General features: G+C 40.0%; 2 protein-coding genes across 2 annotated transcripts in view; both read left to right on the forward strand.

Annotated features, from left to right (window-relative positions):
• The window catches only part of LOC126760985 (heat shock protein 23-like), a 450653-nt gene that overhangs the window by 66677 nt on the left and 359128 nt on the right, over nt 1-24848 (forward strand). The window lies entirely within an intron of this gene.
• On the forward strand, nt 17867-19017 carry LOC126761784 (uncharacterized). Its single transcript, XM_050478169.1, has 2 exons — nt 17867-18420; nt 18594-19017. Exons 1-2 carry the CDS (start codon nt 17867-17869, stop codon nt 19015-19017), a joined length of 978 nt encoding a protein of 325 aa, XP_050334126.1.

Here is a 24848-nt window from a genome sequence, read left to right on the forward strand (position 1 = left end):
GAGGTATACGTAGCACCACTTCACACCATAAATGGTTGCTTCGTGGTTGTTGTTTAGTTTTTTGTGGAAATTGTCTTAAATTGAATAATGTCTCAATTAAAGCCTTATTTCGAGACATTTAACTGCATTTAGCAATTATCCGTTGGGTATTTAAATTGTTATGTGCAAATATTTAGTTGGATTAATTTAGCAGAGAACGTATTGGGTGTGTACAGTGTTCCGAAGAATGTCTGCAACTGAAAACTGAATAGATGTGCTTAAGGTCGGGAAATTTCGATAAACACTTCGTAAATGTACGTGGTCTGACGGTCCTAAGTTAGGTGATGATCCATCTGATCTACAAAGTCGCATTTTTTGAAATACTTTGTCAAGAATAAGATATAAAAAGAAATAGAACAAAATCATATGACCATTAGAGTTGAATATATTATAAGAAGACTTTGCGGTTACAGACATAAATTCTAGAACATTGTATGTTACTATCTTTCTTTCCAAAACTAGATTAAAAGACGAGGATTGCATCGCGACCTTAGGTCTGTTATGCCCTCTCCTAAATCACAAAGGCTCACCTAGCATATTGATTAAGTCTAATATTTCGATCGGTGCACTTGGTTACATTCCGCTAGGATATTCAGCTGTTATCTACACTCCTGCTCCAGTTCGTATAATCTCTATGCACCGACTTATGGGAAAAACTTCTGCCTGAAAAACAATCGGAAAACTTTCCATAGGTATGGAGAGTTTGTGCGTGGTCCTGCGATTCCTGCACCAATTCAACGTTTTCAAGCCGTCGGTGTACCACTTGATTGTGCTATCCTTAATCCTCCTAGAAGCAATGAGCTGGAAGGATTAAAGCTTGCGGGGAGGGCTGGTGGTGGAGTACACCGTCGGGAACTTTCCATCAGCTGTCCATCTGCTCATCAGCCCCAGTTTTAGGCGTACTGACCACTCCAGCGTCTTCCAAAGTGAGATGGCTGCCATGAGTATTATAGTAGTGGATCTATTGCTTCAGTGCGCAGCCGCCTTCAGAGTGATGACTATTCACTTCGTTAATAGAGCAGTGATATTAGCTTTGAGCTCGCTAAATTTGCGCTCAAGACTTGTAATAAGATTTCTTTCTTCTTATCTCTTGCTTCAAGTTACTACCTGAATAGACTGTTTTGGGTACCTAAGATCAGCGGTATTGCAGGGTACTGTAAGCCTGCTAAGCTTGTTAGGGTAGGTACTTCAGTTTTAATAACTGCGCAATTGGAACGGGTAGGAGCTCCGTTTGCAAGCCCTGGTCGGCTACCAATCGCAAGGTCCTTCTGGTTAATCGGCCAGAAAACTCTTTCTTCTCAGAAAGGTCTACCTTTCAATGGGAGTTGGTTTGTAGGAGTTCTAACTGGATTACTGTTCGATCGGGATTCATGCAGAGAGCAGCTAGTATTTACATCAGAAAAACGAAAAGCCAGGCACTAAACGTAATTTTATACTTACTGCCAACAGATTTGTTTTCTAAGCAAATTGCAGCGAAGTCGGCTCTTAGACTGAGGAAATCCTCTTTTTAGCCCCCAGTAACAGAGGCATTCTATGATACTTAGAAAGTTCCCGCTTCTACCCATTACTCCAGATTTTAGAAACTATAAAGTTAGTGAAATAATGTCTTGATCTCTTAGTGAATCTAACATCACGATACATGTGCAATGGGTTCCAGGAATTAGTGTTAACCTTGGGAACTGTGAAGCAGATGAACAAGTCAGAATAGATACTACACTATTATTATACTCCGAAAAAGAGGGACTTTACAAGTATACATATTCCGTTGGCTACTTATAGACATTTAATCTGCAAATATGGTTTAAACACACATAGCTGATCAACCCTGACTTGCATAAGAAGCAGGCAAACGTGGCATGAATGAAATATGGGGCGCATTTGCTTTTTATTAAAATTTAAATGGAATGAAGACTGGCGCGCTGTTGTTGACTCGGCTATAATCGCGTAAGCGGTGTCTACGCCAATTAAGAAGAAGAAGAAGAAATGGAATGATATAAGAACGTTAGTAGAGGCTAACAGGTCACTGCCTCATAAGCAGTTTGTTGAAGCTGTCAAGAGGTTGAAGAGGAGAAGACTATAAAGCATCTACAATGGGAATGTAAGGCTCTATATAGTAAAAAAAAATCGCAACTAACGGTCGGGGGTTTCTTGACGACGTCTCGGAGGCTGCACAGCTAAAACTTTTCATACGGATGAACTTCATCAGGAGCACGGGGTGATTCAGAGAGTTTCAGTTCTGGTGGCATCACATTGAGCCTCCTAAAGGCATAGGGATGTCGTTAGACAGCCATTCTACTTGCCTACCAACTATAGTTCACATAAGAGTGTTTGTGCAACATTTCAAAAAGTACATTTATTTATTGATGTTTAGCAGAATTGAATTTACATATATGAGCTACATGTGATAACAGCAGCTGTGTCTGGGCCTGCTTAGACTCCAGCAGATTATTTTTCTTCATTGACGTTGAAACTGCTTACGCAGTTATAGCCGAGTTTACAACAGCGCGCCAATCGTTCTTCCTCTGTTTGGTTTCAATTGGATATTCCAAGTGTAGCCCGGTTCTCCTCCACCTATTCTTTCCGACAGAGTGGAGATCTTCCACTTCCTCTACTTTCCCCGGACACTGTGTCGAAAACTTTCAGACCTGGAGTGTTTTAATCCTTTCAGACGACATGACCTAGCCAGCGTAGCCACTGTCTCTTAATTCGCTGAACTATGTCAATGCCGTCGTATATCTCGTATAGCTCATCGTTCCATCGACTGCGGTATTCGTCGTTGCCAATGCGCAAAGGACCATAAATCTTCCGCAGAACCTTTCTTTCAGAATCTCGTAACGCCGAATCATTAGATGATGTCATCGTCAAATAAGAGTAGATCCATTAAGTAGTTAAGAATGTGCATAATACCGGCAAGTAATGTAATATTACATTTTAGACACCAAAATACAAACATTTGTACACATGCATATTCCGAAATAAATCCTATAACTAGAATTTTGGTTCTGCGCTTTGAATTGAATTGCTTGAATTGTCAGACGCATAACTCACCTGAGCGCTAAAAGGATAGTGTAAACAACAGCCGAACTGGACTACCGTTATTTATGGCACTAAATCGATTAAAATTCATTTGGCTGGCCAAGTTTTGCCGCTTCTTACTTTATTTTCAATTTTTTTTTTGTTTTATGTTAAATAAGAAGCAGAGCAAGACACAACCCAACCGACTAAAGGGGCGGTCAATTAGCCAGCAGTGGAATTCGGCTCGGTGGCACGCTCTCGCTTAAATTTGTACGCCGAAAGCAGGCAAACGATGCCAATTTTGTTGTTATTTTTTCTTAAATAGAAAATACGCGCCGCATTACGTAATGTAAGTGAAACACATAAATATTAAAAAATGCTTTTACTTGCCGCAAATGAAGGTGCACATGGGTATGTGTGTGTGTATAGACTTGAGCATATAACAGTATCGTAAGCGTTGGTTAAGTGTGGCAGCAACTATTCTAATAAATCCAACTGTCGGCCAAACCGACATTTCGCCGTTATTTTAGTGTATTTGCTTTTGTTGTTTTCGCTTTTTAATCTTTCATCTGTCAAAAGCGAGCGATGTGTTACACAGGCAGCCACTACTGCTGGGCACCGCTAATCCTGTTACTAACGGTTGCGAGTGAAAGGCATTCATACGGCCTGCTGACCCACACACACACAACTAAAGACAAATATACCGCTCCGAACTGCAGCGAAGTTGTTTAAATAAATAAAATTAACTTTAACTGGAGCAAAGTTTGTGACTACGCCTACCCAGCGCCGGCGCATTTACCTGGAATATGATTCTGCGTTTTTTTTCGGTTTTTGGACATGGCGCTTGACGAATGCGCACGAGCGAATAGCAAAGAGAAGAAGAAATATGGCGCTTTTATAAAACGCCTGACACTTCGAATGGTCGGCCGATTCAATCGGCATGCACAGTTAGTTGCGCGGATGAATGGCCATACTAGGGCGGTTCGATAAGCAATAAGATTTCAAACGCAAAACAGGAAAACTGATAATTTGGAGAATATGGCGATTTATTTCTCAACATAGTCTTCGTTTAGAACGTTATATTTGTCCCAGCGATGCTTCAACATCTTTAACCCGTCCCAAAATTTATTTTCTGAAGGAAACCTTTAAAGTAGGCTTCCGTGGCGGCGGTAATCTCCTTGTTTCATTCAAATTTTCGATCGCCGAAGTTAGGTTAGGTTGAAAGGTCGATCTTAAAAGGGATCCCACTTGGACAGCTTAGGGCGCCGGTGCGTTGTGGTACCTAAAACTCCTATTTAAGTGATCATAAGACCCTCATAAATCGACAAAGTGCTTTATGTCTATCATAAATTTGTTCAGACGGATAGAATCATTTTCGGTTATGTCTCATGGTTAGCCGAAGGCTGGACTACTGAGGGCGGGTGAACCGTTCCCACAACAGTCGGATATAAGTCAGCGGAACGGACCCGGAATTTTATCCGGCCAAGGTTTGTCAACTCGAACATTTCTCGAAATTACTTCAGTAATGTTTCCTGTTGCTATAATAACAATGACAACATTGGCGAGTGACATTTTTTTAACTTTGAAAACTTAAATCAGCTCAATAAGTCGGCATATCCTGTGAATGTTTCGTCTTTTCGAAGTAGTGGGTTTAGTCCGATAGGACATTCTTCGTATTGAAGTCCACTGCTTCGACTATTCCTAGGTTTTCGGTGTCTATCTGTGAACCTCTAGCTATCAGTGCATCCTTGCTTCACTGACGATCACAAAAAAAGGACAGTCTTCGTATTCTCCGGAGTAGGTTAATCGAGTGAAGTCCACGGTTTCAACTGTTCCTAGGGCTCCGGTGTCCATCAATGAATCTTTGCTTCAGTGACGATCACAAAAAAGAGTAGAAACTCACTCGGGTTTGGAGTTAGTTGACTTTGATCACGTCATTCTCCGTGGTGGCATTTTTCAACTGTGGTTTTTCAAAAGACAGCCTGTGACCAGTTTGTAATTGATTAAACTAATTTTTGATGGTCTCCTTTGAAAAAAAAAAAAAAAACAGTCACCGTATACAGCAACCAAGGGCTCCATGATTTCACTGCGCGATTTCCTCTCCAAAAACAAGAACCGAACCATCGAGCAGTATTGCACTTTTTCAGTTTCCTAAAATTTTCGGACACATTCCTTGAGGTGAAAACCAAACCGCGGGTCTGATTCGACTAAAATTTAGACAGGAACTGTTTACGAGAATGCAATACACTGAAGTTCGGCTATTTGTCGGACCGCCCTCGTATGGATTTAGTCATATGAAGTCCACTGGCGGATAGTTATGTCAGCGTTTAGTGCGCGCATTTCTGTTTGGGCGCCACATTTATTTCAGCTGTGACTTAATCGATTTTCGAACAACAATTACACATATTCCGCTAGCTCTGTGCCGCTGTCCAGCCAAGCACGCAACGCAACAAAGTTAGTTGGAGCTTGTAACGCCGCATGGCGCTTCCACATATGTACAGATTTACATACACATATGCATAAGTTGGCTGCAAATAAACTAGTGCAAATTTAGAACACGCAATTGATTTTATGGCTGTGATTAATTTTCAAAATTATTTGCCTAAAATGAACACATTGCTGTGCACAAACTACATCTATATACACATGTAGATATGTACATATGTACGAGTACTATATACATATGTTGCGCTTAACGAATTATACGCATTGTAAATGTGTGTTTGGACATTCGAAAGATTTGCATAACCACAAACTGACTCCATTTTTCACTAAAAAAGTTATTTGAGTTGATAATAGAAACAAAAACTTGTGGGAGATATGGCCAAGTGGCGAAAATCGTTATAAATTGTATAAACGGCATTTACTATAATGCAGCATACATTAGGGTGTACCTAAAGAGCGAGGCTCAAAATTTATATATGATAAACAATTCCACTTAGACAGCTATATAAATGAACTAATATCAATTACAAAGTCGTAGATAATTTCGTCTAACTTGGAACCAGGATTAACAACAACATCAGCTTGGAAATCCAACGCAGAATAACTCTTGCCAACAGGTGCTACTATGGACTGAGTAGGAAATTGAAAAGTAAACTCCTCTCCCAACGAACAAATACCAAACTCTACAAGCTCTCATCATTTCCGTCCTGCTATATGATGCAGAGGTATGGACAATGACAACATCTGATGAGTCAGCGTTACGATTTCTAAGAGAAAAGTTCTGCGGAACATTTATGGTCCTTTGCGCATTGGCAACGACGAATACCGCTGTCGATAGAACGATGAGCTGTACGAGATTTACGACGACATTGACATAATCCAGCGAATTAAGTGACAATAGCTACGCTGGCTAGGTCATGTCGTCCGAATGGTAATGGTGGGGAAAGAAGAACGACTGGCGCACGTAAGTGATGTCTACGCCAGTTAAGAAGAATAATATCAATAATATACAGCCAATTCGGCTGGTTCGTGAAAAATATGGCAATCGAGATGCTTCAATTTTAGTCTGGCGTAAGCTGGACAGTTGAGAAGAACGTGTCTAGCTGTTTCCCCCTTCTGCACTGTTCTCATGGAAACTGGTAATAGTTCTATGGATCTTTTACGTTTCACTCTGGGTCAGAAGGCTTTTGCAACCCCACAAAAGCTGGTGACCAAAGTCTTTCTGAACTCCCGCGAAGCTCGTAGACCCAGCGTCCAAATTCACGAAGACAGGGGAGCTTCTGCTCGTTCACATTATGCGGAAAATTGAGTATGGGTGCATTTTCTTGCAAGCTCATCGGCTTTACAATTTCCGTTGATTCCGCAGTGGCCAGCCACGCAGACAAGTTTAGTATGCAAGTAACTTGAAGGCTACTGGAAATTATGTCATACACTCCTTGACTAGCTTTTTGCAGCTCTGCTATCGGTGCAGTTAATGACGGGAAATATATGTATTCTCTGATGGATGAAAAGATGAAAGGGTTCCTGCTTCTGCAGCGGGTTTCTTTTGCAGTAATCTATACAGAAAGCCGCTTTAAACTAAATTGCTACAATTCAGTCTTTTAGGTCTTTATCACAGTAGAAGTTAAAGGAGTGCAACTCCCCTAAGCTGCTCTAGCCCATTGATCCCTTTAACGCTTGTTTGACGTAATGGACGTTAGAGGAACACCTCAGGACTTGGAACATAGATCATACCACAAAGACACTTTGGGGTAGTGTTGGTGGTGAACATATCAAAAAACTTCTGCTTTTAGGCAAAAGAAAAGTAAGTAACATTGTCGTGGTCATGAATGTGGCCGGAATGTGGAGTTTTGCGTGGAGAATGATGAGACTCTGGAACATTAATCGATGAATGCCTAGTATTCAGCCGGTTGCGACGAAATATATTCCACGGCTCCCAAAGTTCGAACTTAAAAGACATTGGGCAGTGTACAAAAATATCACGTTTTTTTTTATCAAATCTACTGAGTTCCTAGAAGGTTACTATTCAGAGGCGCAATGAGCCTAATGATGATCTAAGCAGGGCTACCTGCGGTCCTGCGTCTCCCTTTTCAACGACCCAACCAATTATCTTCCAGATATCCAAATATTTAACAAGTAAGGAAGGGCTAAGTTCGGGTGTCACCGAACATTTTATACTCTCGCATGATAAAGTGATAATCGAGATACCGGTATTAGCAACTTTGTTGCGAGAATATAAAAATGATGCCCTCTGAATAACATGAAAATATCTGAGAGATTTACCGATATTTTCGGTGAAAAATTAGGTTAGGTTAGGTTAGGCACTGAATTCTTCGTGTTCGATATCAGGGACCTTGAAAAGTTATAGTCCGATCACGACAATTTTTCCACAAGGGATACCTCAGCTCAAATACCGTATTTGTGTAAAGTTTTATTCCGCTATCATCATTGGTTCCTAATGTATATATGTATTATACAGAGAAGGCATCAGATGGAATTCAAAATAGCGTTATATTGGAAGAAGACGTGGTTGTGAACCGATTTCACCCATATTTCGTACATATCATCAGGGTGTTAAGAAAATATTATATACCGAATTTCATTGAAATCGGTAGAGTAGTTCCTGAGATATGGTTTTTGGTCCATAAGTGGGCGAGGCCACGCCCATTTTCAATTTTAAAAAAAAGCCTGGGTGCAGCTTCCTTCTGCAATTTCTTCCGTAAACTTTAGTGTTTCTGACGTTTTTTGTTAGTCGGTTAACGCACTTTTAGTGATTTTCAACATAACCTTTGTATGGGAGGTGGGCGTGGTTATTATCAGATTTCCTCCATTTTTGAACTGTATATGGAAATGCCTGAAGGAAACGACTCTATTTGGTTGACATAGCGGTAGTAGTTTCCGAGATATGTACAAAAAACTTAGTAGGGGGCGGGGCCACGCCCACTTTTCCAAAAAAGTTACGTCCAAATATGCCCCTCCCTATTGCGATCCTTTGTGCCAAATTTCACTTTAATATCTTTATTTATGGCTTAGTTATGACACTTTATAGGTTTTCGGTTTCCGCCATTTTGTGGGCGTGGCAGTGGGCCGATTTTGCCCATCTTCGAACTTAACCTTCTTATGAAGGAATACGTGTACCAAGTTTCATCATGATATCTTAATTTTTACTCAAGTTACAGCTTGCACGGACGGACGGACAGACAGACATCCGGATTTCAACTCTACTCGTCACCCTGATCACTTTGGTATACATAACCCTATATCTGACTCTTTTAGTTTTAGGACTTACAAACAACCGTTATGTGAACAAAACTATAATACTCCCCTTAGCAACTTTGTTGCGAGAGTATAAAAAGTAATGTTAAATTTTGATTGATTTTAAACGCAAGCTTTCGAATGAGTTCACGGTATTAATATTCATGGTTTTGCCAAAAACTTTTAGTGGATATAGTCCTATTTTCCAATATTTTCATGTTAGAAATTTCTAGCGCGTTATGTCTCCTTACGATTGTTCTATTCCGAGAAACGCTAGTACTGGAACTGGTAGTTTCAGCTCCGACAATTAATTATGTATATCTGCGGTATAAGACACCTGTACTAGAATTCGAGAGGTTCAATGATTCTTTTACTATAAGGCGCCCATCGTTTCTCTTAGGCGATGGTAATGATAGCCTTTACTTTTACAGGACTATCATATACAAGTTGGAGAGTTAAATATTTTTCAGTAAGGTATCAAGTACATAAAACCTCAAATCACCAATCCATCAAAATCTGTTCGTTGTTATGTGCGAAACAATGGAGACTTTTAGCTTGAGTTATCTTTCCTATCACGCACTTTATTACAGGCGCTGTCTATATTAACTACATGGAATATTTCCATTCCTTTCACAACATTTGTAAAAATTATAGATAACATATTGTAATAGTTACACCTTATCTTTGTTTAAGTATGCATTAAGCAGTCTGAATTATGGAAATTAAGGAAAATAAATTAAATTACCACAATCTTTTGCGGACATAAGTATATTAAGATAAAATAAAAATCGCCAGATTATCAGATAATCGTTGTATAAAATAGCGCAGCCATCTAAATTGTAGCGCAACTAAAGCAGGAAAAGCTACAAATTCAGCGGCCACACCAGTAAAACGTATGGCACTCACAGCGCAGCTCAAAACGATTGGACTTGGCATAACTTAGCCCAACTAAACGAAGTACTCTCTTGTTTCTTTCCAGCTGTTTAGCTGCTTTGCAATCGTATGCAGGCCAGGCAGTGAGTTGACTTGAACGTCCAGTTGTCTGTGCAGTTACTTGTCGGCTGTCCGTCTGTCTGTTTGCTGTACGCTTAATTTTTCCCATCGGCTAGACTACGCCATGGAGATATACCGCCTTTAGGAATCCGACTATTTATTACTGACTATCCAGTCCGTTCAATTGGCTTCTGGTGCATTACGACGTCCAGCAATGCGAACACCCAAACCCAAGTGTTTGCCATTTCTGCACAACAAACAAGCATTTTTTTGCAGACCATTTCAATTTGAATTCAAAATTCGTGTTGGCTCATTTATGCACAATTCTTCGACGCTTTTGCACGCGCAACCCATGATCATTACGTGAATGCTATTGAATGTGTAGCAAAGTTGGTGTGCTGTTTTCAAAAAGTGATGGAAAGTTATTCAATAGGCGCAACACTGGTTAAATATACTTTTTTAGAGATCTTTCCGATCTGATGTTTATGAAAGTTCGCATGATGCAGAAACGAAGTTTTCAGCCGTAGTTCTTACGTTGGTTCAGATGGCTGATCTCGCAGCATTGCGGGGGAAACACAGTTCGACCGTTACGGCCGAGATATTTTTGTCTTAACTTGGCAAAAGTGAGACACTCGAGGAGGTAGTGTTGAGATGATTCTATCTTATCTTCTTTCAATCAGCTGATGCAGCTGGCGTCCGGTAAGATATTCAATATTAGTGCACGAATCCCGCTCGTATAGTGTCTAATTAGATTTCGCACAACCAATGGCCCTTTCTGATAGCGTAGAGCTTTCTGTACCTCTTACGGTTTACCCTCGGCCAGAAGGACCTCTACGACTAGTGCTTGTGTGCGTCCCAACAGTCTAGTAGTGAATCATAAGAAGCCAACGGAGCTCTTACCCGCTCTTATAACGCAGTTATTGAGACTGAACTACCTGTCCTGGCAAGCTCATCAGCCTTACAGTTTCCTGCAATACCGCTGTGGCCAGGCTCAACCCAGTCTAATCATTAAATAAGTCGATGTTATAGAGAAGAAGTGTGGATGTCTTTTCACTCTAAAGGAAAAGGCTGCACTCCGAATCAGTTTTTCTGCTTCGAAGACGCTGCAGTGATCAAGAGGCCTAAAATTGGAGCTGATGGAAAGTTCGCCATAGTTTACACCACCACCAACCTTAGCCGTAGTTCTTAATTGTGTAGGAATATCTTGAGCAAAGAGAGTTTTTGAACTTCCATATTTTCAGGTTCAAGTTCTACTGAGTTTCATATGCGAGTGCTAAGATTGCATCTTCGCCATTTTAGGCTATTAATGATCGCCTTGTCATTTATTCATTTTACATTGCACAACTTCGAGACTAGTTTAGTCCAAACTTTGTCCACATGTTCTTGGATCTCCAGCATATCCCCAAGCATCAACATTTGGAATCTCCAGAGTTCGGGCTCTACATTGTTGGTACCTGTGAAAGTCTTCACAAACTTTGATCCGATATTAAACAATTCCGAAGCTATCTCTGCACAACCACAAAAGCCACGCTGTCGGATGATATCGATAAAGTTACGTAACTAAGGAGAAGACGCTTGTTGGATGTCCATAAATTTCCTGAGAACTGAAAAGTTGTTCTCTCTATGCCACAATTTCCTTAAACTGGAGACAGAGAGTCATTTAAAGAGGGGTCACTCATCCGAGGCTTGTTGTTTCTTGTCATTGGGGATGTCTTTTTACGTGGCGGGCCCCAAACCCAGCGCACAACCCTATGTAGGGGATGTTTCGCCTTCTCACTTTAGCTTGCCTTCAAACGGATGTTCTTAGGCTACCCAGAGGATACTTGTCTACGTGTCTACGGCAATTAAGAAGAAGAAGGAGATAGAGAGTTTATCACTGTATAAGCGAACTCCATGTCTGTTCAGGGTTTATGGCTTTTAACGTTGGAAATTTTGTAGTCTTTATACTTTTACTATTCTAGAATTTTCACAGCAGTAAACGAGGTTTTTGAGTTATTGGCCAATATCCGTAAATCAAAATTCGTAAGCTGTCAGACAATGGAATTGGAATGCGTTCGACAGTCATTTGCTTGATAAAAATTTGGGTCCATTTCGGTTATATAGACTCAACTATCGGTGAAGCTTTGATAAACTTTGAAACCCAGATCAAGACTTAGATATGTCAAACACATGAGTGTATTTTATAGGTTTTGCAAGTTTAGAATTAGATATTTGCTAAAGAGCACCCTTTTTGGATAAAACGGTTTGCTGAGCTTCAACTGAGGTAGACGTCTATCCTCAAAAAATACATTATTCTAAGACTTTCTTCAGTTCAAAAGTAGGTAACACCCATCTTTATCTAAGTTTCTCTCAACAACGCGCCACTGTGCGGCAAGCATGGTACGATCATTGCCACCACAAACCGCCGCCGTTGCATGCTAACGAGGCAACAAAGTTTGTCTGACCGACTGACAGAAAGTAAGAAAATTTGAGACGCAAATGGGTGCATAATCCAAAAGGGAGAATAAGAGATTCGAAACAATTGCCTGGACGACTGGCCGGTAAGCGCACATTAGCACCGCCGCCGCTAAGTAAATGTAAGTGGCTACGTGGTGTTGCATGTGGTCTTGCGGCATTACATAATCGTAGCGCAAAGTATTCCGTATATCTTTGTGATTTATCGAATGCAAAATAAATTTCTATGAATTGCACGGAGGCCAAGCATATTTGCTAGATGCCACACACACACATACATAGATGTTGGCGGAATTATAATGCTTGTCGGCGATTCTTTGGACGTCAAGACCCAATTCGTGTTGAAAAAAATGCTGAACCTAAATAACTATTAGCTTAGCCGGGTGACACGGCGAACAGAATTGGCTTTTACTATGTAGCTTGGCGGCTAGTGAGCTCGATGCGGTGCTATGGCTCGGTACTTGTAAGCGCCACGTGATGTCGGTGCGACGTTAGTTGCATGACATCTCGCCGCGCTCAGCGTGTGTTCAGTTGTAATGTGTCACATGCAATTCAAGTCGATTTCATTTCTTTCGGTTGTGATGCAAGCGGACTTAGTTGCAATTGGATTTGTTAATTAAATATTTTTTTTTGATTATTTTCATGTTTAGTCTGGTGTTTGGAGCGACTGTTGATTTGCGAGCCATTTATTTATGACTTTGTCGTGCCGCTGTCGGATTTTGTAATGCAAACATGCTCGCCATGGTTGTTTAATGTAGACAATACGTTTGAGTAATATTATAAATAAATATATTGGAAATCAAATAAAATTATTTATAGTATTTCAGTCGCTCACTTGTTACTAAAATTGACCACATTGCCAACCACATCACAAATTATCAGACACCCACCAGTTTAACCATTCTATCTATACCATATGTGTAACAATTTCATGTAGCTACAACAACACATACATATGTACTATGCCCCCTTTGAACGACTCACAGTTGATCGCCAACCACAAAAGTGCGTTCCCACACTTCAAAGTTCAGCTTCATCAGCAGCCCACAGCGCTACCGTAAATACCAATTTGCGTAATATAATGTTGCAGCGGGGACTCAGCGTACAGCAGCGCCCAGCTGGCGGTGCAAATTTAGCCACAACATTTCGGTAAATTTTGAAGCATTTAAATAACCACACAAAAGGTCAAAAGCGGCAGCCTCGACGACTACAGTAGGTGGCCGCGCTAAGATGCTTGGATACCCTGCAGGAAAACGCCAACTACTTATGAACGTCTTTAGGACCAATAGTTATTTAGAGATTTTTCGCTGTGCTCTCCTATATTCCTTTTTCAGGGAGTCCACTCTATCACGAACACAAGTATTTGCGTGACACAAAACAATCGATAACATCGAAAAAGTTAAAGACATATTGTTTGAAAATTGTCGTGTTAGAATCAGAGAGATAGCAGAGGATCTCAGCATCAACATTTTCTGCATCGACCCAACACATTTTAGTTAATGTTTTGGGTATGAAGCGTTTCAATGCTAGACTCTGTTGTCGAGATACTGCTACCGATGACTTCGAGACTGTTCAACCATCTAGTGGATGGCGCTGCAAAAATTAGCAGAAACCGCGAAAAAACGAATAAATAGTTGCAATGGCTCAACGACCTATTTTGATGGCAATAATGAAAATTTATATTATTATAACAGATGCTCCATGAAAAGGTGGTTTTCTCAATAGCATTTTCTAACAGATCACGAGTGAGTCGTGTCAATTTGTCATGTTATTTTTATTCAGTATTGTTGGACATTTCATCGTGAAAAGACGCCTGAACAATGTTTACAAATCGTTCAACTTTATTACGAAAACTCACTTCGATTCGGCGCCGTTCGCAGCAACACGGATTGACGTATGGGAGGACTTGGCGTATTTTATGTCGAGATCTTAAATTGAAAGCGTACAAAATAATAAAGCTGCTTGACCTTCCCAAGTGATATCGCTTCGCTTTATGGGCTCTTGAAAAGTTCCAAGAAGATCTGACGTTTTCGATCCAAATTTTGTTCAGCGATGAGTCCCATTTCTGGCTCGATGTGTATACAAACAAGCAAAATTGCCGCATTTGGGTCTAAGAGCAACCTAAAGAGGTTCAAGAGCTGACATTTCATTCAGAAAAATCAACGGTTTGGTGTGATTTTTGGGCCGGTGGAAACATCGGTCCATATTTCTTCAAAAATGATGCCAGTGAGAGCGTAACCGTCAATGGCGACCATTATCGCGCCAAGATAACCAACTACTCGATGCCTGAAATTGAAGCAGGTGATCTCAGCCACATTTGGTTTCAACAAAACGGCGCCACTTCCCACACATCGTATCAATGAATGGTCTTTTTGGGAGAAAAATTCGGTTGAACAGATAATTTCACGTGTTAGGCCGGTCGATTGTCCACCAATATGGTATGATATCAACCCGAGATGGAGCCGCGGGCAACATTTGAAATAAATTTTCTTCAGAAAATCAATGCTCATTTCATGAACATTTCTCATTAAATTTAAAGTTTCTGTGTCTTTTCTTTAAAAATGTAGGGAATCTCGAAATGGTTTACCCTTAAGAATTTGTGAAAATCCATTTTTCTCTCAGTCCGGTTCAAATGGTATAGGCCGACAGGAAAAATATGCTGACTGTTTAGCATAACTGCAACTGTTTTATAATAGGCATTTGTTTAAAAAGTAAAAGATATTTCGGTGGCAAAGGAAAACTCTTCCGCATACTTGGAGCAGTTCAATGTTCCAATCAATAAAAAAGAGGACGAAATTTGACAGAATACAATACTTTGCGAAGAATCTTCAAACATATTATTTAACTGTTCAGGTAAAAGTCGGCTAGACATAAATCCTGCATAGCTATGCTGTTATTATTCATTTGAAAAGTTCATGAAACAATTTTTAGAAAAAAATTAAGGAATTTATATGGAATAATGAAATGTAATATAGTCAAAAGAAGGATAATATGTTTGGTAGTAAGTGAGAGTTCTTTGAAATATTCCGAGTTTTGTTCTAAGAACAGGAACCGTCATTTCTCAAGAGATTAGAAGAAGTATTTTCCAATATTATTTTTCTCATTCACCTAATCAGGCCTAACTTTAAAAACTTTATACTATATAGTTTCAGTTACTTGATTCTTTTTGCACTCTTCACTACTGGGTCTTCAATTGCCTAGCCATATCAACATAAGTACATGCTTTGGTGGCAGTAACAATCATCACTCAACTGTGAGCATGTGACCTTTGTGACATTGCAGTTTGCCGTATTTATATATAAACTTATTTTTATTTCGATTTTTATGTTATTTTTATGACAGCAGCAGTCGTTTGAAGACTCTTGCGGCATGCCAGCCGCCTGAAAGAGTTGGTATTACTTAAATGAGCAAAAAAATTGACGGAGTTTTAAAGCAGAGTTCAAAGTTGTTCGGTGTACCGCCTACGGAGCTTAATTGTATGTACTTACAATTAATAGTGCGCTCATTACATATACATATATACATACATACAAATATTTGAGCATAAAGACTAAAATTAAAATAAAATTCTTCTTTAAAAATTTATCACTCCAAAAGGTTTTGTAATTAGCAAAATTATTATCTTTTACAAATAAATTTTGCCAAGTTTGATAATAAACTTTTATTGATCTTTATAGTATTTATCTTGATTTGGGAGATAAAGGCTTAAACATATTTGAGGTCAATCTGACTCCACAATTAAGACATCAATGGAAACCTTTTCGCACATGAAGATAATTTAATATCTTCTTCTTCTTTACTGGCGTACGCGGTTATAGCCGAGTTTACAACAGTGCGCCAGTCGTTCTTCCATTTCGCTGTTTGCCGCCAATTGGAGACTCCAAGCGAAGCTAGATTCTTCTCCGCCTGGTCTTTCCAACGGAGTGGAGGTCTTCCTCTTCCTTTGTTTCCCGTGGCGGATACTCGTCGAATACTTTCAGAGCTGGTGCATTTTCATCCATTCGGACGACATGACTTAGCCAGCGTAGCCGCTGTCTCTTAATTCTCTAAACTATGTCAATGCCGTCGTAGGAGATATACAGTTCATCGTTCCATCGACTGCGGTGTTCGCCGTTGCCAATGCGCAAAGACCTTAAATCTTCCGAGAACAGAACGTTTTTCTCGAAAACTCGCAGCGTCGACTCAGCAGGACGGTGATGATCTAGTCTTTAGTTCGTCAAGAGAGGACTTTATTTCTTAATTGCCTACTCAGTCCGACTTAGTACTTGTTGGCAAGAGTTGTTCTGCGTTGGATTTCAAGGCTGACGTTGTTGTTGGTGTTAATGCTGGTTCCAAGATAGACGAAATTATCTACGACTTCGAAGTTATGACTGTCAACAGAGACGTGGAAACCATATCGCGAGTGCGACGACTGTTTGTTTTATATCAGGAGATAGTCCATCTTGCCATCGTTCACTACGAGACCCATTTGCTTCCCTTCTTATCCAGTCTGGAGAATGCAGAACTAAGTAGGTGATGGAGTTATGTGTAGAGTTTCACACAAGTGAGAAAAGTAGTCTGCGCGCCATTCACTTGAGAGTGGCCAGAACTATTCTTTTACATATGGTTCCCTCCCCAGAGTTGTGCGCTGGTTTTGGGACCCGCCACTTAAAAACACCACCAATGAAAGGATAGATTTATATAGTATCGAAAAAATATCAGTTAGCGACCTGAAAGGTATGTTTGCAGTGTTCTCTTCATGTATACAATGCCTGAACATAAACTGAGAAAGGAAACGTAAGAGAGACATTTTCGTTGTACAAAAAAGAGAGACCGAAATAAGTGAGTTAGAAGAACTTGAGATGGTTACTGAACAATAGAACGCACTGCTTTTTAAAAGCTTAATAACTTCTGAAAAAAAATCGGCTGGCAAGTTTATGGCGTTTGTATTTTTTATTGGATACTATGAAAAAGGAACGACCATTAACAGCGACTACTTGGACCGTTTGAAGGACGAAATCGCTTCCAGTTGAGTTCGCTGCCACCGTATGTTTCCTATCTGGCCCGCAGCGTCCATTTCTTGTTCTCAGATCCCGAAGGAAATGACCGTGGAAACCGAGGACTATTTTAAAGAAAGGACTACAAAAATGGTATCGAAAAGTTGGATTGTCGCTATAATCAGTGTATCACACTTGAAGGGAACTGAGTTGAATAAAAAAACGTATTTTGCCAAAAAAATGTGTTTTACTGTGGAAGGCCGGGGACTTTTCAATTGACGGCGAATGATAATTTCAGAGCTTCGCGCCATTTCCTTGGAAACTGGAAGAGTGTAACAAGCAAGCTGAGCTTCCAATATTGATCAGTGAGGTGTGCAATTTCAATTATTAGTAAATTTCTTGCGGTATTTGAAATAAAAATTCAATAAACAAACGAAAAGTGTCACAACTTCCTGAATGCCACAAACGAATCTTATAAATAAGCAAAAGGTGTGAAATGGCGCGTTTAGTTTGCGTGAACCTCATTCAGAAGAGTGCAGAATTCGACATGAAGCTGTGAAGAGCCGAACTAAAACATTTGCATACCACAAGTGAAGGCCGCTTAACAAACAGTAGCGATTGAAATTGATGTGGCAAAGTAAACTGTGAGAATTGTCAGCAATCGAAAATTTTCCGCTTCGCTGCTCGAAATGCAAAGAGCGACGACGACCGTCAACGCCACACTGTGCCACGCACCAGAAAAGACGACAACGCCATCGACGCATGCTAAGAGAAAGATGAACGAACATCAACAGCAAATACCGAAGCTACATAAGCGACAGCAAAGATTGCAACGAAAATATTTACAATTTTTGCTTGGCGAAATGTCGAATATCCAGTTCCGCATTGTTGTGATGCCACAACGTCTACAAATGCGTCTACTATTACCGCCAATTGCGTGTCTCGCACCGCTATCACTTGTAGTGTTGTTGCTGGTGGCGATGCCACCTGTTTGTCAGGCAGTAGGTTACTCATATACGCGTTTTTCTGGTCCAGTCACTGGACCGGAGCAGAAGATAGTCGTGCATGATGGGCTGGTGGGAAGCGGCGTCGGTGTTGGCGGCGGTGGTGGTGGTGGAGCGCGTGTGGACTTCATTGCCAAACCGGCCTACGAATTCGCCTACGGCGTAGAGGATGCTCAGGCGCGTCTATTGCAGAATCGTCAAGAGACGCGCGACGGCGATGCGGTGTGGGGTTCGTACAGGTGGGTGCATTGAGTGCGGCAAACCAACTAGTTTATCGGCAGTGAATTGATTTATTTTGCTTTGCATGAGAACCGGGTATTTAATATATTTTTGTCTTATTTCCTTTCTTTTCTCTTTTTGTGCCACACGCACCGGTGTAATTATGCCAAATATATCATATCCTTGTGCGCAGCGTTGTCGATCCAGATGGCAACTTGCGTGTGGTCAAATATACGGCTGATCACGAAAACGGGTTTCAGGCCGAGGTTACGTCGAACGGCCTTGGCACAACGGTCCACGGTCAGCAGCCAGTGTCGTATGCGCCTTTACAAAATCCCTCACCGACGACTCCTCCGCCGTTACGTTACTTTCCGTTTGTGGTGCAGCATCCCGTTACGCAAAATAATGACCCTGTTTACTATGAGGATGAGCAGGATGGCGAAACGGAGGATTATGTTGAGAAAAAAGAGCATAAGGGAAAGCGCGGTGATGCGCATGATGATGAGGATGAGTATGAGGGCCAAGGTGATGCAGACGAAGAAGACGATGAACATGATGAACACGAGGAATATGATGCTGATGAGCATTCTTTAGAGGAAGATGGTGAAGATTATTAATAATTATGTGTATAAGCCTTTTGTGTATAATATTTTAAAATAACGATATTTTTTCAACATAACCTCGTTTTTCTCGATAATTTTTGACCATTTTGTTTATTCGGTGTCATAAAAATAGTTTTGTAAAGTCACGTCGAATAATCTAAATATGTACTTACTTGAAAAGGGTTCTGTTATTTGCGATTCAGACCTTTTAAGAGCTCAAAGACTAACCCAGATCACAACATTGCTTTGATGCTTAGACTTCTTTCAGGTTTTAGTGTGAGAAACCGCGGTATTTAGAGCTAGGTTAAGTAAGTCATTGCGTATATTGAGATGACGTGTGGTAAGTCCAGCCTAAACCGAACATATTTACACTGCACGACCAATATACCATGGAAGTCCTCGTCCAAGTATCTGATCTGATACTATCTGGATATATATTTCTAAGGAATCTGTGTGTAGCGCCTGTATTAGGTCTCACTGCGTGAGGTTATGCAAGGCGACAACTAGACTTTCCGTGGGTAGCTCGGTAAACATCATTGAGTACGCTTGGGGCGGCTGGAATCACCATTAACCTGAGCTGCTCTAGGCCATTCACTCCTTTCAAATGTTGTTTAAAGCAGTGGATTCTATAGGAATACATCAGGTCTTGGAACATTAGGAATACAGAGCACTTCCAAAAGTTATACTTTTAGGCAAAAATATACTTAATTCACAGGGCACTTGCCTATAAGATCCATCCAGTTCTCTAACTTAAGAGACATTGGGTACCTGGAGTATAATAAAAATCAGGTTTCTACCAAATACACTGAGTTGCTGCATAAGGTATACTTGGTTATCACTCGGGAGTACAATGGCTCTAATGATGGCCTAAGTGTTGCCGCCGCGGTCTGGCGCTCCTGCATATCCCTTACCAACTAACCAACCATATGTATTGACCTACAGCGTTTTTTTGGAAAGTAATAGGACTGTTTTTCTTCCGTCGCGTCTGTACTCCGGAGCGTGCCCGCACCAACTGGATTTGGTAGAGGGCGTTCCAAGCTAACGAAAGAGCGGCTGGTCAGTTATCTCAGAGCACCTGAAGAATCAGGTCAAACAATTTCGCCTGACATGTTTCTGTGAGTGGTGCAAACCGAAAATGCAGCGTTCGCTAGAGCTCGGAAACTTGGTAAATCTGCTAAATAGATTTTGAAATGATCAAGCAGGCCCAAGAAAGGGAAGAATGAGCAAATCCAAAGTGAAAACGATGTTCATTGCCTTTTTTAACATAAAAGCCGTCGTCCACCATGAATTTGTTCCTCCTGGACAAACAGTCAATTCCAAGTTTTACGTGGAAGTCATCCGCAGCCGTCCTACAGCCCAGATGTGGCGCCCCAGACTATTTTTGGTTTCCTTGCCTGAAAAGGCCGATGAAAGGCAAGCATTTTGCGACGACAGAGAGGATCCAAGCACCTTGGCTCTTAAGTCTATTCCGGAGAATGATTTCTGTGACGCCTTCAATGCTTGGAAATCGCGCTGACAGCGCTGCATCGACGCAGAAGGAGCCTATTTTGAAAGTTTTTAAATAATTGTAACGAATGGTTCAATAAATTTAATAAATAAAATAATAAATCGACTCAGTCCTATCACTTTCCGAACAAACCCAGTAAATGTTTCTCTAATCTTATTTAAGATTAAATTCTCCCCTCAGGGAAGATTGTAGGTTGAAGCAACTACCCTAGAATTAAGGAGAATGGGAATTATTGTTAGTGAATTTAGGATCAAGCGGGTTATTGAACGTAAACTTTGGCTATGACTGCGCATTACTAACAAAATCGCTTAATATTAAGACACACACCTGTTATAATCTCTACTGTTGATTTAGGCCACAATTGAGTTCTTGACTACCAACAAAGTTTTACATATGACCAATTATTGCACCTAAAAAATTTTGTGTAATTAACCTATCAATAAATAATAATAAATGTGTTTGAGCAAGCTCTAAGGAATTTGACAATTTTTTGGCTGCAATTGCCAGCGCAATGTAATTAAATATTAAAAGTTGCTCTATGCAATATCTCATGTACTTCTATGCAATTAAATGACCAATTTTTCTTTGCCTGCATCGACGCCCACTTACCACGCATGCGTAAATCCGCTCCGCTGCAACACACCCATGTCAAAAACTTGACAGAAATAATCCGATTTGTGACAGCAGCGTTCATTGCGGACCGATTGACGCGGGTGATTCGAGAGCAAAATGGCAACGGCGATAATGAAGTTGCTTGCACGGTGGGCACAGTTGGTCCATTTGCAATTATTCACTGAATACTTTTTTCGTTCCAAGAGTTACTCAATTTAATAAATCATATTATGTGAACTTCTCTTGGTTTATGTAATCAATAAAACTGTTTTCCGATACTGTTTTTTTTAGGTTCGTGTGAAGTTTGATCTCGTAGTGTTGGTCTCAGAGACATAGTAGAGGAACTCAACATTTCTTATGGATCGGCTCAACAATGTTTTGGGTATGAAGCGTGCCAATGTTAGACTCCGTATCGAAAGATTTGAATCTTTCTCAAAAACGAAAAAGAGGTGCTTGAAAACGTAGCTGAGGACCTTACATTCATCAAATGTATGGATACTGTGATCGATACGTGGGTTTATGTATATGGCGTTTAAACTGTCCAACAATCTAACGAATGGCGCTCTAAAAATTAGCCGAAACCGAGAGAATCAGAAGGCGTATTATAAGAGTTTGCAAAATTGAATTATGCGTTGCTATTCTTAAAAGGTCAATTGAAAAGTCCCCGGTCTACCATAGTAAAATGCTTTTTTGGGCTTAATTCGCTTTTTTTATTCAACACTGTTCCTTTTAAGAATGATACACTGAATAATGCGACCCTCCAGCTTTCTGATACCATTTTGTAGTTCTTTCCTTCAAAATAGGCCTCAGCTTCGGCAATCTCTTATCCATTCGACGAAAAATTCTTCCCAGTGAGCTTTTTATGAGATCTGAGAACAGGAAATAGTCGCTGGAGTCCAGATCTGGTGAACACGATGGATGCGGAAGCAATTCAAAGCACAATTCGTGTATTCTTCTCATCATTTTCACTGATTTGTAACACTTTGCATTGGCTTGGTGAAAGCACTTACTTTTTCTTTAAATGCGGAAGTTTTTCGGCAATTTCAACCTCTAAACGGTCCAACAACTCTATGGAATAGTCGCTGTTGACGGTTCTTTCGCTTTCAAGGTAGTCAATAAAAACTATTCCATGACATACAGGCACCGTAACCTTGCTAGCCGATTGTTCCGTTTTCCCACGTTTTGGAGTGGGTTCATCTTGTCAGTTCATTCGGATGACTGTCGATTAGACTTCGGAGTGAAATGATGCAGCCATGATTCACTCATTGTTAAATATCGACACAAAAACTAGAGTTCTTACGTTCGAACATCTCCAAACACTGTATGAAATCATCAACTTGTCGTGTTTTTTGGTGAAAAGTGAGCTTTCGCGGCACCCACTTTGCACAAAGTTTTCTTATATCGTTCAGTAGATATCTTCAGAGTGCTTGCCATCTTGAACAACTTCTTTTTACGGTCATTCAAAAATTTTTTTTGGACTTTATCGATGTTTTCGTCGGTAAATAACTGCTTTGGGCGTCCACTGCGTTCATCGTCTTCGGCGCTCATTTCACCTCGTTTAAACATAGCAGTGTCCGGAAAGTCGCCACCAAGCCAAGTTTTTGTTTCAACTGCTTTTTCCTCTTCAAATAGCAAAATAGTCTCAATATAATATGAATCAATTGATCTGTTATACGAGATCGTATTTGCTCTTATTGGCCTATTTTAAAGACGATACGTGAAATTGAACGTTCTAAGTTCGAGTCAAATCGGGTCAGATTATTTTTTCCAATTACTGACCATGCTATATAGAAAGAAAAGATTTCGTAATGAATAACTTTCCATGCAGATTTGTGATTGATTGACTCAGTGCTGTTTTAGAATGTGTCAAAGATGGTCGCCATCAAAGAGAATATGCACCTTATTTGAGAGTTTTTCTTTATGAAAGGAAAAAACGAAACCAGGCAGCTGTAAGTAGGAATAGTGTTTATGATACTGATATTGTAATACGCAATCATGCATAAAATTTAAGATTCGTCGATTCCGATCCAGTAATTTTTAATGACAAAGTTGCTTGAAATGTGGATCGCTTACGACAACATCAAGTGAGAACGGCTGTGGTCGAATCGCGGTGAGTCAAACCAAATAATTGTGAAGTTTTTGCCAATAGAAAGAAAGGTACCTGGAACTGGTGTCTGTAGAAGCGACTACTAAGAAAATACTAATAAAATTATTTATCGTTGTTCATTTTCAATATTTTTATTATTTTGTTTATTATTATTTTTACTATATTTCAAATTTTCTCCACTGTGCGTTTGTTGTGGAAACCAAAAAATTACAACAACAAGCGGATTAGCCATTAAAAACCACGCACTGTCCATCCCACCTGTCAGTTGAACGTCGAATTGATCATGACAAACCGTAGATCACTTTTGGGCGGCGTGCGAAAAAACGCACCGTGAATGTATATATATTTATAAAGTCTATACTTATATATATACATATATTGTATACACCGGTTAATGCTTGTGCACATGTATATATTTATGCCTATGCCAGCGTAAAAGAAGTAAGTGCAACATTCTAAAAACTACAAAATAAATTGGTTCGATCAGTAAATTGGCTTACACAAATACATATACACACGCACACATATTCATTTAGAGCGCAAGAAAACTTTTTGAATTTTGCAGAATTGGCTGTCACACTATCTGTAGCGCCAAATCATAATTTGCGTATCGCAAGACTACACGAATGTGACCGTTATATCCTTGAACTGCGTAACTCACAGAGTAGAGAGACTCGTTCTCATGGAACACAAAAATAATTACTTGTCAAAACTTTTGTGACTTTTTCATTGCGAATTATTCGCAGTTTCACACATTTAAATTTTTTTTAATTGTTTAGTTTTTTTAACTTTTTTTTAATTTTTTTAATTTTTTTTTAATTTTTTTTTTTTTTTCAAAATCTTTTTAAATGTGGCGCTAATTAAGGTAACAATTTTTGGTCTTTAATCATTTAATCAGCACAATAAGCGTGTGAATGTGTGTGCGTGTGTGTCAGCGCCGTGCGAGCCTGGCATTCATTTGGGCGCGGCACACCATGGCGTATACGCAACGCCGCAGAATAAATTGTGTAAATGTTTTGCAAGCTTTCAATTACATGCGTTGTGGCTAAAAATACGTAGCGTTGTGTTGTTTTTGTTATTTTTTCATCAACCAGCTAGTTGACAACCATTTAATCAAAATCAATTTTGATTACTTTTGAAAATGCGGTGAAAAATGTTTTATCAAATTTTCTAATAAGCCTGAGATATGCATCATAAAGCACACATTCACATTTCTATGCACGAGTGTGTATGTGTGTGTGTGCTAGCATAACGCTCAACGTGGTTACATAAGCAAATGTATTGACATGAGCGCATATTGGCCGCTGATAATATGTAACGCCCGGCATGGCTGGAGACAAGTCTTCCATTCACAAAATCCAAGCGCGCCACCGCTTATACTCGTGCACCGTTAGTTAGGCGATTGTGGCCAAAATAGACAGCGTTGACAGGCGAACATAACAAACTGGATCCATCAATTAAAAAGTCAAATTACCCGCTAGGCGAATACGCGCCTATGTATGTGTGTGCGTGTGTGTGTGTAAGAAAAATCACAACAACAAGCGGTGCAATAACGGTGATAATAATAAGCAGTAAACTCGCTTACTTACTTGGTAACCTAATTTTAACGCGATTTCGTAA

Source organism: Bactrocera neohumeralis, chromosome 6 (assembly GCF_024586455.1).
Source record: "Bactrocera neohumeralis isolate Rockhampton chromosome 6, APGP_CSIRO_Bneo_wtdbg2-racon-allhic-juicebox.fasta_v2, whole genome shotgun sequence".
Taxonomy (NCBI): Eukaryota; Metazoa; Arthropoda; class Insecta; order Diptera; family Tephritidae; genus Bactrocera; species Bactrocera neohumeralis.

What these genes read in the sequence shown, in the direction of transcription:
- LOC126761784 (XM_050478169.1), top strand. Translation starts at nt 17,867, where the DNA reads ATGCAAAGAGCGACGACGACCGTCAACGCCACACTGTGCCACGCACCA. An exon ending in GCGGTGTGGGGTTCGTACAG is followed by an intron (nt 18,421 to 18,593) that starts GTGGGTGCATTG and finishes CCTTGTGCGCAG; the next exon opens with CGTTGTCGATCCAGATGGCA.